At 42.1% G+C, this 13196-nt stretch overlaps 1 protein-coding gene across 8 annotated transcripts in view; it reads right to left on the minus strand.

Moving 5' to 3' along the window:
- Nucleotides 1-7033: 7033 nt before the first annotated feature.
- The window catches only part of EVA1A (eva-1 homolog A, regulator of programmed cell death), a 51622-nt gene continuing 45459 nt past the window's right edge, over nucleotides 7034-13196 (minus strand). For all 8 annotated transcript variants that reach the window (XM_037064936.1, XM_037064933.1, XM_037064932.1 and 5 more), the window contains one exon: nucleotides 7034-8328. In XM_037064936.1, coding sequence (XP_036920831.1) covers nucleotides 7943-8328 — 386 coding nt within the window. In that variant the 3' untranslated portion in view covers nucleotides 7034-7942. The remainder of the gene's footprint in view (nucleotides 8329-13196) is intronic.

Here is a 13196-nt window from a genome sequence, read left to right on the forward strand (position 1 = left end):
TTCTTTGATAAGGATACTCGCGTTTCTTGCCTCACAGTGGCATCACTGAAGCCTCTGCTTCTGTCATCACATATCCTGTCTGATTCTGACCCTTCTGCTTCCCTTTCAGGAGGACCCTTGTGACTGCACTGGGCTTAACCCAGATCACTCCAAAGAATCTCACGTCTCAAGATCCTTATTAGTCACACCTGTGAAGTCCCTTTTGCCAAGTAAAGTAATACAATCACAGGTTCCAAGGACTTGGACATGGACAGACATCTTTTCCTTTTGTGTATGTTTTTAAATATATTTTATTGATTATGCCATTACAGTTGTCCTATCCCCCCTTCATTCCCCTCCCCCTGCAAACCCTCTCACCCCACATTCGCCCCCTTTAGTTCATGTCCATGTCTCATAAGTTCTACACTACTCTCGCCATCCCCATGTCTATTTTCTTCCCACCGTCTATGCGACTTATTATCTGTACCTTCTCCCTCTCTCCTCCTCTCACTCCCCTGTTGCTAACCCGCCATGTGATCTTCATTTCTGTGGCTCTTGCTTTTGTTTTAGGTGTGATTGTTAATAACTATGAATTTGCTGTCATTTTAATGTATATATTTTTTATCTTATTTTTCTTAGATATGTCCCTTTAACATTTCATATAATAAAGGCTTGGAGATGATGAACTTGAACTTGGCCTTATCTGAGCACTTTATCTGCCTTTCCATTCTAAATGAAAGCTTTGCTGGATAGAGTAATCTTGGCTGTAGGTCTTTGGATTTCATGATTTGGAATACTTCTTTCCAGCCCCTTCTTGTCTGTAAGGTCTCTTTTGAGAAATCTGCTGACAGTCTGATGGGCACTCCTTTGTAGGTAACTGTCCCCTTATCTCTTGCTGCTTCTAGAATTCTCTCCTTCATTTGAATCTTGGCTAATGTAATTCTGATGTGCCTTGGTGTGTTCCTTCTTGGATCCACCTTCTTTGGGACTCTCTGAGCTTCCTGGACTTCCTGGAAGTCTATTTCCTTTGCCAAAACGGGGAAGTTCTCCTTTATTATTTGTTCAAATAAGTTTTCTACTTGTTGTTCTTCCTTTTCCCCTTCTGGAACCCCTGTAAGTCAGGTATTGGAATGTTTAAAGATGTCCTGGAGGTTCCTAAGCCTCTTCTCATTTTTTTTTTTTGAATTCTTGTTTCTTCATTCTTTTCTGTTTAGCTGTTTCTTTCTTCTGCTCCACCCCATTGATTTGAGTCCTGGTTTTCTTTCCATCACTATTGGTTCCCTGTGCTTTTTCTTCATTTCACTTAGTGTAGCCTTCATTTTTTCATGTAATTTGCGACCAAAATCAACCAGTTCTGTGAGCATCCTGCCTACCAGTGTAGTGAGGGGTGGAGCCTTAGGTGTTCACCAGGGTGGGGCAACCCAGTCACTGGGTCCTGATGCTGTATGTGGGGGTGGGTTCAGAGAGGGAACACTTGCACTTGATCTGCTCTCTCTCGGATTTCAATCCCTTCTGCTGCTTCACACAAGCAAATTGGGCCCTTCTGATGCTGGTTCCCAGGTGGGCTTGTGTATGTTCTAGGACCCTGTGGGTCTTTCCAACAAACTGTCCTGTGAGGCTGGGAGTCTCTCTTGGCACCTTTTCAATCGATGCTTTTAGGCTTTATTTCCCGTCTCTGGGACCCTGGGTTGTTCGGTCTGTCTCACTGACCATTTTTGCCTAGTTTATCTGCTCACAAATGTGTGACCACGGTCAGCCAACTGCCTTGCATGCTCTGCTTGTTTTCTCCCTGTGCTGCCTGCGCTCTAGGTCTGGCAGCCACGGCCTTTTCCTGCTGAGATCCCTCTCTGCTGGCCGCTGACTCTGCCCCTCTTACTGGTCTGGTTGAATGGTTGTCAGACTTCCATACAGTTTAATTTTCTATCTGTTCTGGTTGTGTTTTTGTTTCTAAATCTCTGTTGTCCTTAATTTTGGTTGTGCGAGGGGGCACAGTGTTTTCATCTATGCCTCCATCTTGGCCAGAAGTCCTCTGGACAGACATCTTTAGGGTCGTTATTCAGCCTGCCATAGTTGGGGAGGTGATAGAATTCGGCACTAATTCTACTCTCTACTGATATTTCCAGGCCATTACTCTACAACAGGTACCAGCAAAGTTTTTCCATAAAGGGCCAAATAATATTTTAGGCTCTGTAGGCCCTGTTGTAAAACCAAGGCTATCATGTAGGCCATGTATAACCATCTTAAATGTAATTATTTTAAGATGCAAAAACCATTCTTAGCTTGCCAATGGTACATAAACAGGTGGAAGACTGGATTTGGCCCTTGGACTGTAGTTTGCCAAATTCTACTCTCCAGTTTCTTATAAAATATTATCTTAGCTCGTGCCTCAACTAAAGTCCTCTACTTTAACTTGCCATTATCACTCACAGATATGCTGGTGACTGTCATACATATTGAAGAATTACTTGGAGAAGTTTCAAAAAATCAGGAATAGTCTCTTGAGTCCTGAATATGCAAAAGTCTAATTCTGCAAAGTAATAATAACATCATAAAAAGAGAATATATTTCTGTTCACGCATCTCTCCTTTCTATCAAAAGTTCCTAATTCAGAAATTCATTTCTTTTTCATTCAAGGAACTCACTCACAAATATACAGATACTGCAAGAAGTAGAAATAATTTTTCCATTTCAAAGACATATATTAGACCTGGTGTCATAACACAGTATGAGGCATTAGATACTCTCCACGAAAAGACTAGAGACTGTGAGTAAAAAATGCAAATTATCAGGAGCACAAAGGAAAATTTTTAGTCATTGCCACATCATTTTGACTATGCAGAGCTGGTTGCACAGTTCTGAGTATGAATAGACTCCCAAATATGGGTCCTGGCTTCAGGCCCAAAGAAATATTTCTCCTTAGAGCCTCAGAGTTCCTTGTGTTTTTCAAATGGGAATTGGAAATGCAGGTTATTTCTAACGTTATTGTTGTCAGTGTTAGGTCCAGACCTCTTTCTACTGCTGAAACAAAGTCAAGAGGACTAAATGGCCAGGCAGAGAGACTCTCATCTGGTAGTCCTCTCTCACAGTGACTGAGTGATGGCTTTTCCAATAGAAAAGAGGTTTGAAATGCCTCTGAGGGTTAAGTGCCTCAGATCAAGTGAAACTAAGATGATGTTACAAGTAGTGATAATAAAGGATATATGATGTGACTGTTTCGGAGGCACAAGAGGCACCCTCCTAGCAGTTAAGTTCCAAAACTTTCCCTTTACTTCCTCAAGCCTGAGGGACTAGAAAATTGATCAGTAATGAGGTTTAGAACAGCCATTGTAGTTTCAAGAAGGAACATGGATTCCTTATAAACCTCTAAGAACTCTGTAAGACTCCCAATGCTAAATCGAAGTTGAAAAAGTACACTGAGAGCCATACCACATGGTCATATATGAATTAATGTAGAAAAAGATGGCCAACTCTAAATTTGAAAGAGGCAAGGAAATGATTAACAGCAGAGAAACAATAAATAACAGCAGATAAAGCAGACCTTCATCAACTTAAGATCATCTTCATCACAAACAATGCTTTTTGAGGCACTATACAATCGCACACTACAATAGGCCTTATTTTCCATTCTCTGAGTCTTGTTACTTTATTAATTCAAAATTTTTTAAAAATCATACATTTTAAAATCCTAATTAGTGACAAAGTCATGATGCAGATTTTCAACAAGACTTGAGGCAATTATCATATTGCAGGCTGATACTAAACTTTTTAAATGTTAAGTCCAATATTTAGGGCAAGGAGATAAAGTATCCTGATCAGTAGAGACTGATTTGGACTGGCATGCAATAGAGAACTGACATTCTGTGACCCCTTTTCTGACTCCTATTTTAAAGAGGAGTCCATTTTTCAACTCATGCAATCTAAAATAGTTTGAGATGAGGAAAGATAAAAAAATGAGGCTAATTTTTCTCTGCCCAAAACTGATTGGCAGAGCAGGTTTAACTGGCTTTGTCAGAACTGCCACTCGGATGAGAGAGAATAATGCTAAGCTTCCGTGACAGCTCCGACAAATGGCGAGAAGCAGTGCCTGAAACACTGCACTTCAACAAAGTGACTTTAAGACATGTTTACATATAAGTAAAATACTAGGGTAGAAAGGAAGAAGTACCATGAGAAACATGTAAATAAATTTGCAAATATTTAGCATGAAGAGAGAAAAGACAAGGAACATATCCACTATGACTCTCATATGAGTCATTGCACGGGGAGATGGATAAATATCCTTGATGTACATAAAGTAACTCCAAGAAGCATAGAAATTTAAAAGTAGCCTTTTATGATTAAAACTCTCAGCAAATACATAATAAAGGCCAAATATGACAAGCCCACAGATGATATCATACTCAATGTTGAAAGGCTGAAAACTTTTTCTCTAAGATCAGCAATAAGACAAGGATGCCTCATTTTACCACTCGTATTCAATACAGTACTATCATAGCCAGAGAAATTAGACAAGAAAAAAGAGTAAAAGGCATCAAAATAGAAATGGAAGAATGGTATGATCTTAAATATAGAAAGCCCTAAAGACTTAATTAAAAATCTCTCAGAACTAATTAATTCAGTAAAGCTGCAGGTTACAAATCAAAATAAAAAATTCATAGTATTTCTATACACTAACAACTATCTATTTGAAAAAGAAAGAAATTTATCCTGTTTTTATTAGCACTTTTTATAAAAAGTGATAAAATATTTAGGACGAAATTTACCCAAGAAATATGTACATGGAAAACTAAGACTTTGATTAAAGAAACTGAAGAAAACACATATAAATAAAAAATACCCTGTGTTCATGGAATGAAAAATTTAATATTGTTAAATATATATACTGCCCAAAGCCATCTATAAATTTAATGCAATCCCTGATAATTTCAATGGCACTTTTCACAAAATAGAAAAAAAATCCTAAAATTCATGTTGAACCACAAACAACCCCAAATAGCCAAAGCAAGTTAGAGCAAGAAGATAAAAAACTGGAGGCATCATATCTCTTGGTTTCAAATTATACTACAAAGCTATAGTAATCAAAAGAGTATGGTACTGGCATAAAATAGGCCAATGGAACAGAATCAAGAACCTAAAAGAAACCATGGGTATATGGTTAAGTGACATTTGACAAGGGAGTCATGACTACTCAACAGGGAAAGGACAGTCTCTTCAATTAATGGTGTTGGTAAAATTGGATATTGACATGCAAAAGAATGAAATTGAACCTCTATCTTACACAGCTCACAAAAATCAACTCAAAGTGAATTAGAGACATCAATGTAGGAACTGAAATAGTAAAACTCTTAGCAAAAAAAAAAAAAGTCAGAGAAAAGTTCCATGACATGGGTCTTGGCAATGATGTTTTGGACGTGACACTGAAAGCATAAGCAACAAAAGCAAAAAGAAACAAGTGGGACTACATCAGACTAAAAAGCTTCAGCTCAGGAAGATGCTCGTAAGGGAAGTTGGTGGGAGCTTTCTGAGGCACCTGCAGTTCCTAACGTCTTCTCAGATATGAACTATCAGCTAGTACTTCTCGGTGGAACCACGGAAGATAACCAGGGAAGCTGCACCAAAAGCACCCCTTCCATGCTGTCTGCTGAGGTATGTAAGCTGTGAATTTGTGCCAAATACACAAATACACATAGAACCTGTGAGTTGTGTGGGAGTTTGATCAGTAGCGAGTAGTCCAACATAGGATACTGGACATGTGTACGACTATTTCATCTGAGGTAGAGGAACATGAGACCAGCAACAGAGAAGCAATGAGAGATGAGAAAAACTAACCTTTTGACAGCATTTGAACCTTAGGATGCAGTCATCCCTGAAGCAAGATTCAGTGCTGCCCTTCCCAGTTATATAAAAATGTTCTTCAGTTTGGTACCTTCCTGTTGCAAATTAGTGTCCTGATACAGAAACTGAAACCAGGAGTGAGTGACAGACCTAAATTGTGAAATTGCTTGAGTCGAGATAGGGAAGTTAACAATGGAGGCTTCCCTGTCTCTGGCTGAAGAGTTGGAATCACTGGTATATAGAAGTAAAGCAGGGGGTAGAACTGTTACCTAGTGTATTTTTCTTCAGGCAAAGCCCTGACTACCCTAGAAATGGCAACTTTATCAACTTGGTAGAAAGGCATCTGGGTATTGGAGAACGGGAAAGCTGGACGCTCCAGAACCTCCACAAACACCTCACCCACCGCAGTCCCAGTAGTCCCTGCCTTACAAGGGTCGTGTCCCTCCCCATTTCCAGCTTTAGATGCATCCTGGGGAGGGAAGCAGCCCTCCATTATTTCATTTCCCTGCAAGCCAGAGACCAAGATAGATAATGTTCATCTAAGCCCAGGGGATATTTAGCAGTTGTCACTAGCCAATGAGGCCATCCAAAATGATACAATTGGGCCAGCCACGGAGGGTTTCAAGCAAACCGTATTGCCCCCTTGGAAACTTGAGATCTGTGATTGTTCACTTCTTAAGCCAGCTCTCCAAGCCTCTATCTCAGAGAGCAGGTTGCAAAGCAGTAGAGACCCCAGGGGAGGAAGTCTGACCATCCTCTCAGGCATGGAGATAAAGCCAATGGACACTGAGACCCTCCCAGTCGAAGGCTCTGAAGCATCCACACGGGCTACGGAACCCATTGCACGTCAAGAGAAGGGAGTGGGCAGATAGCATTCACCGTCTCTGTCAGGCCGGAGAAGGCTGCTTCCTCCCCTGTAATCCATTTCCAAAAGTGGCACAGCCCCGCCTCTCTTCCCTCCCTACCAACCTCTCTCCATCCAGGGCCACCTCCTCATTTCTAGCCCTAGGTAATTCTATTTTTCTATCTGCTTAACAATTACTCAACTATCTTGTAACCGTAACATACAGAAAAATGAGAAGCCTTTAGTCACACAGGGGCTATTTCTCCATTTTTTACCAATTCTCCAATTATTTCAGGGGCCCTCGTAAAAGACCAAACCCACCTATATAAATGGGTTGCCACTTACGATAATCACGGTGACAGACATGAAACAAAAAAGATTTTATGTAACATTTATTTTTTTATCCCATCCTAATTTTGACTTTATTTCTCATCTCCTGTTTCAATTCTTTTCTTGGAAATCCAAACTTTTTAAAAACAGAATGGTTAAAATCATGATTATCTAGAGTCAAAATAAAATTTTCTTCTCTCCAAAAAGGGGGGGGGGGACATTGCTTTTATTCTTAGGCAGCATTTTCAAATATCCAAGTTAATATATACTTTTAATAAACTATTTAAAATAAAACCCTTCATCCTTTGAGGTTATTGGCATTGTCTAGTTCACTGACACATATCCCATAATACATTAGTTCTATTCATTTTCAGGAATGAAGTGGGAAATACACTAAAAAATAGGATTTTAATCCCTGAGGTGCCAGTTAAAATGGACGAGGTTGCCGTTGCAACACATAACATAAAAAAATCAGCCTTAAATAATAAGCACGGTTCATGCTCTCTGGGTCGGAATCGCCTCCGCGGCACAAGTCACTCAGAAAGTTGGCTTTATTGGCTTTTCACCCTGCTGCTCCTACCCTCACGCTATGGTCATCTCTCCTTTCATAAAGGAGTAACACACAGTTGTGAAGTTTGCAGAAACTTCTGAGATCCTCAGAAATCATGAGAAACCACAGTCCTGTTTCTCTAATCTCCATCCACATTGTTGGACAGAGTTCTTGAGCACCGTTCCAAGACCGGGAAAGGTTGATAAACCGACTCGGTTTTTCTCCTCCATAAATTTAGGCAAAAAGGAGAAATCGGTCCTTCTGGCTAGAAAACGGGGTGTACTGCTTAACTCCGGCTTCCGCAGGAATCTTAGCAGAACTGCGTTCAGCCCTCCATGCCCACCCTGCCCGCAGCCCTGCTCCCTTCCGGGCGGCCTGCAGCGGTGCGGGGTCTGCTCCCGCCCCTAGTAGTAGCGGTTCAGGCTCCTGGTCCCGGGGACCTCGGGCTGGCCATTCAGCCAGATCTCCCTGAGGATGCGCTCCCGCTCCTCCAGCCGCTGGGCGCGCTCCAGCTCCTCCGCGGACGTGAAGACGTTCTTGTTCAAAGTCTTCTCAAAGCGGCGGTGCCTTCGGACCGAGATGTCAGATGCTGTGTCTGAGCTGCCATCCTCGCTGTCGCTGCTGTCGCTGCTGCCACTGCTGCTGCTCTCTTGGTCCTGCAGGAACTTCTTCCGGGGACGCCGCTGGCAGTCCATGTGGCAAGAGATCCTCATCACCAGGGCAGCCAAGGTGAGGATCAGCCCGATGCACACGCCGGAGACGAAGTACAGCGCTGCTCGCTCAGGGTTTTCTGGAGCAGGAGAAAGAAGAGAGCATTTGAGAAATGCCAGCTCTAGCCCACCTCGTACACCTCTCACCAGATCCCAAAGCTTCTATAGTTACAAATACTGTGACAAATTACATAGTGTATTCAAAATATAATTACCCACCAGTGGTGAACCTGGGTAAGGAGTGTGTGGGATTCTTTTACTATGTTGTAACTTGAAATTATTTCAAAATGAAAAGTTAAAAGAAAGAAAAATTTTAGCACCTACTGTACGCAAACACCCGTGCTTAGATGTCATCTGACCGAGAGCCTCTGTCTAAAGGTTATTTTAGCCTACCCTAGAAAAATCTTTGCTTCTTCATTTGCTCCGGCAGCCCCTTGAGTAACCTGTTAGTCACATTTGTAGGCAGCTGCTGCTGCTGCTTCCTCTTCTTTTTCTTCTCCTTTCTCTTCCTCTCCCCTCCTCCCCCATTCACCTCCTCCTCCTCTTTGTTCTTTTTTGACAATAAATTTATAATGAATGCCAAGGACAAATGGTCTCCTTTACTGTAAGTATACCATCACAGGCCTTGTCAAAAAAGGCAGGCAGTTTCCCAGATGCCCCCCACCTCTTGGTATTCACACTCTTAGATGCAAGCACCTCCCTGTGAGGGCAGCTGGACCTGGTGGGCTGGGCTAGAGCCAGTGACTTATTCTAACAAATACAATATGGCAAATGTGATGGATGAGTCTAAGCTTAGGTGACATAAGACTAACTTCCAACTTGCTCATGCTCTCTGGATTTTCTCACTTGCTCACTCTGGTAAAGCCAGCTGCCATGTTGGGAGCTGCCCTACAGAGAGGCCCACATAGAAAGGAACTAAGCATAGCCTCTGGCTAACAGCCTGCAAAGAACTGAATCATGTCAACTGCCATGTCAGTGAACTTGGAAGTGAATCCCCCTGGTGCAGCCTCGAGGTGACCATAGCCCTGGCCTTGCAGCAACCTTGTGGGAGACTGTGAATCAGAGAGCCCAGCCAAGCCATATCCAGATCTCTGACCAAGAGAAGCTGAGAGATAATAAATGTACATTGCTTGAAGTCACTAATTTTTGAGGTAAATTGCTATGTAGCAATAGATAATTTATACAAACACACACTGAAGCCAGTGTAGGCATTTTGGAATGACCGCCCCAGGTTAATTTGCAGAAGAGGTATTTGAGCTCTTCCGTGGCAATAGAAGAAAGTGACCATTCTGTAGATAGCATTCTACGGATATCGTTGGTGTACTCAGTGCTGATCCCTGCATGACATGTTCAGCGGAATGAGAGCTTTGGGTAAACAGGTTCCCTTTCTAGGTAAGTGTGAAAACATGGGATGTGCCTGGTCTTGAGTCACAGAGCACCGTCACTTGGACAGGACCTAAAATTCACACCAGCAATTTAGTTATCTATAATCTATATTTACCAGTAAGTATGAACTAAAATACACCTTGTTTTGTGGCTTTTTAAAGACTATAAGTAGGATCATATATAATATACATTTGCTTTTTAAATTTAAGGATATTTCATAGGGAGCTCCAGATATGTCAACAGCATTGTTTTTGCCGGCTGCACAGTGTTCTATGTTAGACCTACCAAAGTTTATTTAACCATTTCCTCACTAATAGCATATAAGTTTTTTCCAAATTTCTCACTATTACGATCAATGCTGGAGTTAATGTCCTTGTATACATCTCTTTATGTACAAGCAGAATTACTTCTACAGGTTAGTTATCTAGAAACAGTTGCACCAAAGGGCAAAGGCATTTGAACCTTTGTGCATTCTACATTGTACCCCAAAAGGCTCTATCAGTCTAAACGCAGCATATTGAACATACATGTTTATGACTCCTCTTCTCTCTGAAACCTGCCAAAATGCCAGGGGTGTGAATACAATAGGTAGAAATTATAGATACAAAGAGCAGAGAAAGAAATAGAAAACACAAATAGTCAGTATAAGAACAGTCAATAGCCCTGGCTGGTGTGGCTCAGTGGATTGAGCTCTGGCCTACGAACCAAAGGGTCACCAGTTCAATTCCTAGTCAGGGCACATGCCTGGGTTGCAGGCCGGGTTCCAAGTGGGGAGCATACAAGAGGCAGCCACACAGTGATGTTTCTCTTTCTGCCTCTCTTCCCCTCTCTCTAAACACAACTAAATAAATTCTTCATAAAAAACAGCCAACAAGCGATACAAAGGCAGTGAAAGGGCAGCAACATCAGCATTAGGGCTCATAAGCCATCTCCACTTCGTGTTCCCCTCCCCTTTGTAACAACCAATTCGGCATCTATCCACAAACAGACGTTGCTCTGTGGAACTGTGTTTTCCAACGACATGTGCCGAGGGACCCAGGAGGAGTCTCACCCACATGTGCATCTGGTAACAGGCAGACAGACTTCCGTTTGGGCTGCAGAACCAGAAGAGCCAGCAAACCTGCTCCAACCACCCAGCAGGTAGGTGAAACCTGGAGAGTGCTGGCTTGGGCAAAGACCCACAGACAGAACTTGTAAATCCATCCCTCCAGAGGGGAGATACTAGCATACCATTCGAGCAAACAAACAAACAAAATGAGTAGGGATTCAGTAAAAAGGGGGAGAGAAACTTCCGGTATTTCCCCCCCGGTGACAAAGCACAGGGCTGACTACTCCATGGAGTCCTCTCCGCAGGGCGAAGAGAAGAGCCGTGTGTGGCCCAGCTACCCCGGCTGTGCTGGCCGCTGCAGGACAAACGCACTTCTCACCAGCAATTCCAGAGTTTTGAAGCAGGGTCTCCATGACTGAAGGTAGGGAGGAGATGAAAAAAGACAGGTCCAGAGTTTTGAAGCAGGGTCTCCATGACTGAAGGTAGGGAGGAGATGAAAAAAGACAGGTGCAAATATCAAAGGGCATTAAAGCGATAGGGTTACTGCTGACTACACTCAGGAGTTCAGCAGGAAGTTCTCCCAGCAACCTCTGGGAGACCTCAGGGAGGAATGCCTCCACCAGCTAGCAGGCACCCCAATACCCCAAGTGCTAAACCCACATCTGTCCCCACTCTGTGGTGGCTCCTTGCACACTCTCCAAAATTGACAGCAAGTAAGCTCGGTAAATAGAGCGCTATCAGAAAAACAGAACAGGATTTGTGGGCAAGAGGGAAACCAGAAACTTGATCTATAGCACCACCTTCTGGAAAACAAAACAGAAGTTTTCAGCAACCAGCCCAGGTGAGTTGTGAAAACCATGCAGGAGTCAAACAATGAATGCATAAATAAATGGAACAACCAATCAGTGTGCCTCTGTCTCTCTTTTCCTCTCTCTCTCTAAAATATCAATCAATAAAAAAAGACATAGAAGCTTAAGAATTCCGCTACAAGAAGAATTGCAGAGCATATGTGTAAATACAAGGTCGGAGAGTGCCCCCAGCTGTAACAGGTTCCACAAACAGTATGCGCCGTGTGAGGGCAACTAGTAAGGATCTAAGGAGGTATCCACTACATCAAAGGCGAAATCATCAATGTAACCACCCAGCAGTTAGGGAAATGTAAATCTAAGGAACATAAAGAATCAACAATTTAAAAAAACACCTGTCATCACCAAAGATAGTAATCCTTCAAATAACTGAGTTCAAAGGTACAGAATCTTGTAGTCTAGCAGATAAAAATTCAAAATAGCTGTGTTGAGGAAATAAAGATAGAAAAACACAAAAGACAATTCAACAAAATTGGGAAAAAATACATGAACAAAATGAGAAGTTTAGCAAAGAGATAGAAAATATAAAAAAGAATGAAACAGTAATTCTGGAACTGAAAAATTCCATGAATGAAAAAAATTCAACACAGGGAATTTGCAGCAGGATAAATCAAATGGAAGATAGAATAAGCAACCTAAAGGATAGGAATCTTGAAATAACCCAATTAGAGGTGAACAGAGAAAACAAGAATGGAAAAAAGTGAGAATTGCGATCTCTTGCCTTGAGGAGCTTCAGTTCCAGCGGGGAAGGGGACACATCAGTTTCAGTACCAAAGGAAGTGCTAGGGTAGAAGTATGACGAGGGCTCTCTGGAAACCCAGCGTTGAGTAGAAAAGTGAAGCTGAGATATGGAGGTCTGAGAGGACTCTCTGGAAGAGACGTGCAAACCGATGCTTTTACCAGCGTGGAAACGAGTCAGGCAGACCTGCATGTGAAGCCTCGTTTCAGCCTCCTCTTTTTAACAAAGACAACATTACCTACCTACCCTGCTGAATTGTGGTAAAAGGTAAAGGTCCCACAGGTGACCAGTATAAAGGGATTATTCTAGATCTTTTAAATAAATGATAGTTCACTATTTTCTTTCTTTCCTTTCTTCTTTTTTCTTCCATTTCTTTCTTTCTTCCTCTCTTAATTTCTTTCTTTCCCTCTTTTCTTTTTTTTTTGTTTTCCTCTGTTTTGTCTTTTTTATCTATCTATCTATCTATCTATCCATCTATCTTATCTATCTATCTGTCTAATCTCCCTGCCTCCCATCCATCCATCTATTTAGCCTACCTGTCTCTTCCATACCCTGTCCTCACCCCACCCATTTATTATGCAGGCTAACTTTGAAGATGGTCACTGAACTGAACCTTGGAAACCCCTATTGTCCCTCTAGTTTAACTAGTCCATCTCGTCCTGCTACCCAATCAGAAAACATCCTCTTTTGCCTATAGCAACTTCAGACAGGGATTCCTAGAGAAGTCCAGTAAAAGCAACCAGAGAGGGCGAAGGAGTTCTTGGGCCTCACCAGGTCCTGAGTGGTGACTCAGGGCTGATTTTCAGAGCTGATACAAATCGTGTTGTTTCTCTTCATCACTCTTCCGCAAGAATCAAAACTGTAGCTCTCTCATGGTTGTTTTTTTCTCTCCTCTGCTCCAGGTCACTT

The sequence above is a fragment of the Sturnira hondurensis genome, unplaced genomic scaffold, assembly GCF_014824575.4.
Source record: "Sturnira hondurensis isolate 20B ecotype Veracruz unplaced genomic scaffold, ASM1482457v3 Scaffold0015596, whole genome shotgun sequence".
In the NCBI taxonomy this organism is placed as follows: Eukaryota; Metazoa; Chordata; class Mammalia; order Chiroptera; family Phyllostomidae; genus Sturnira; species Sturnira hondurensis.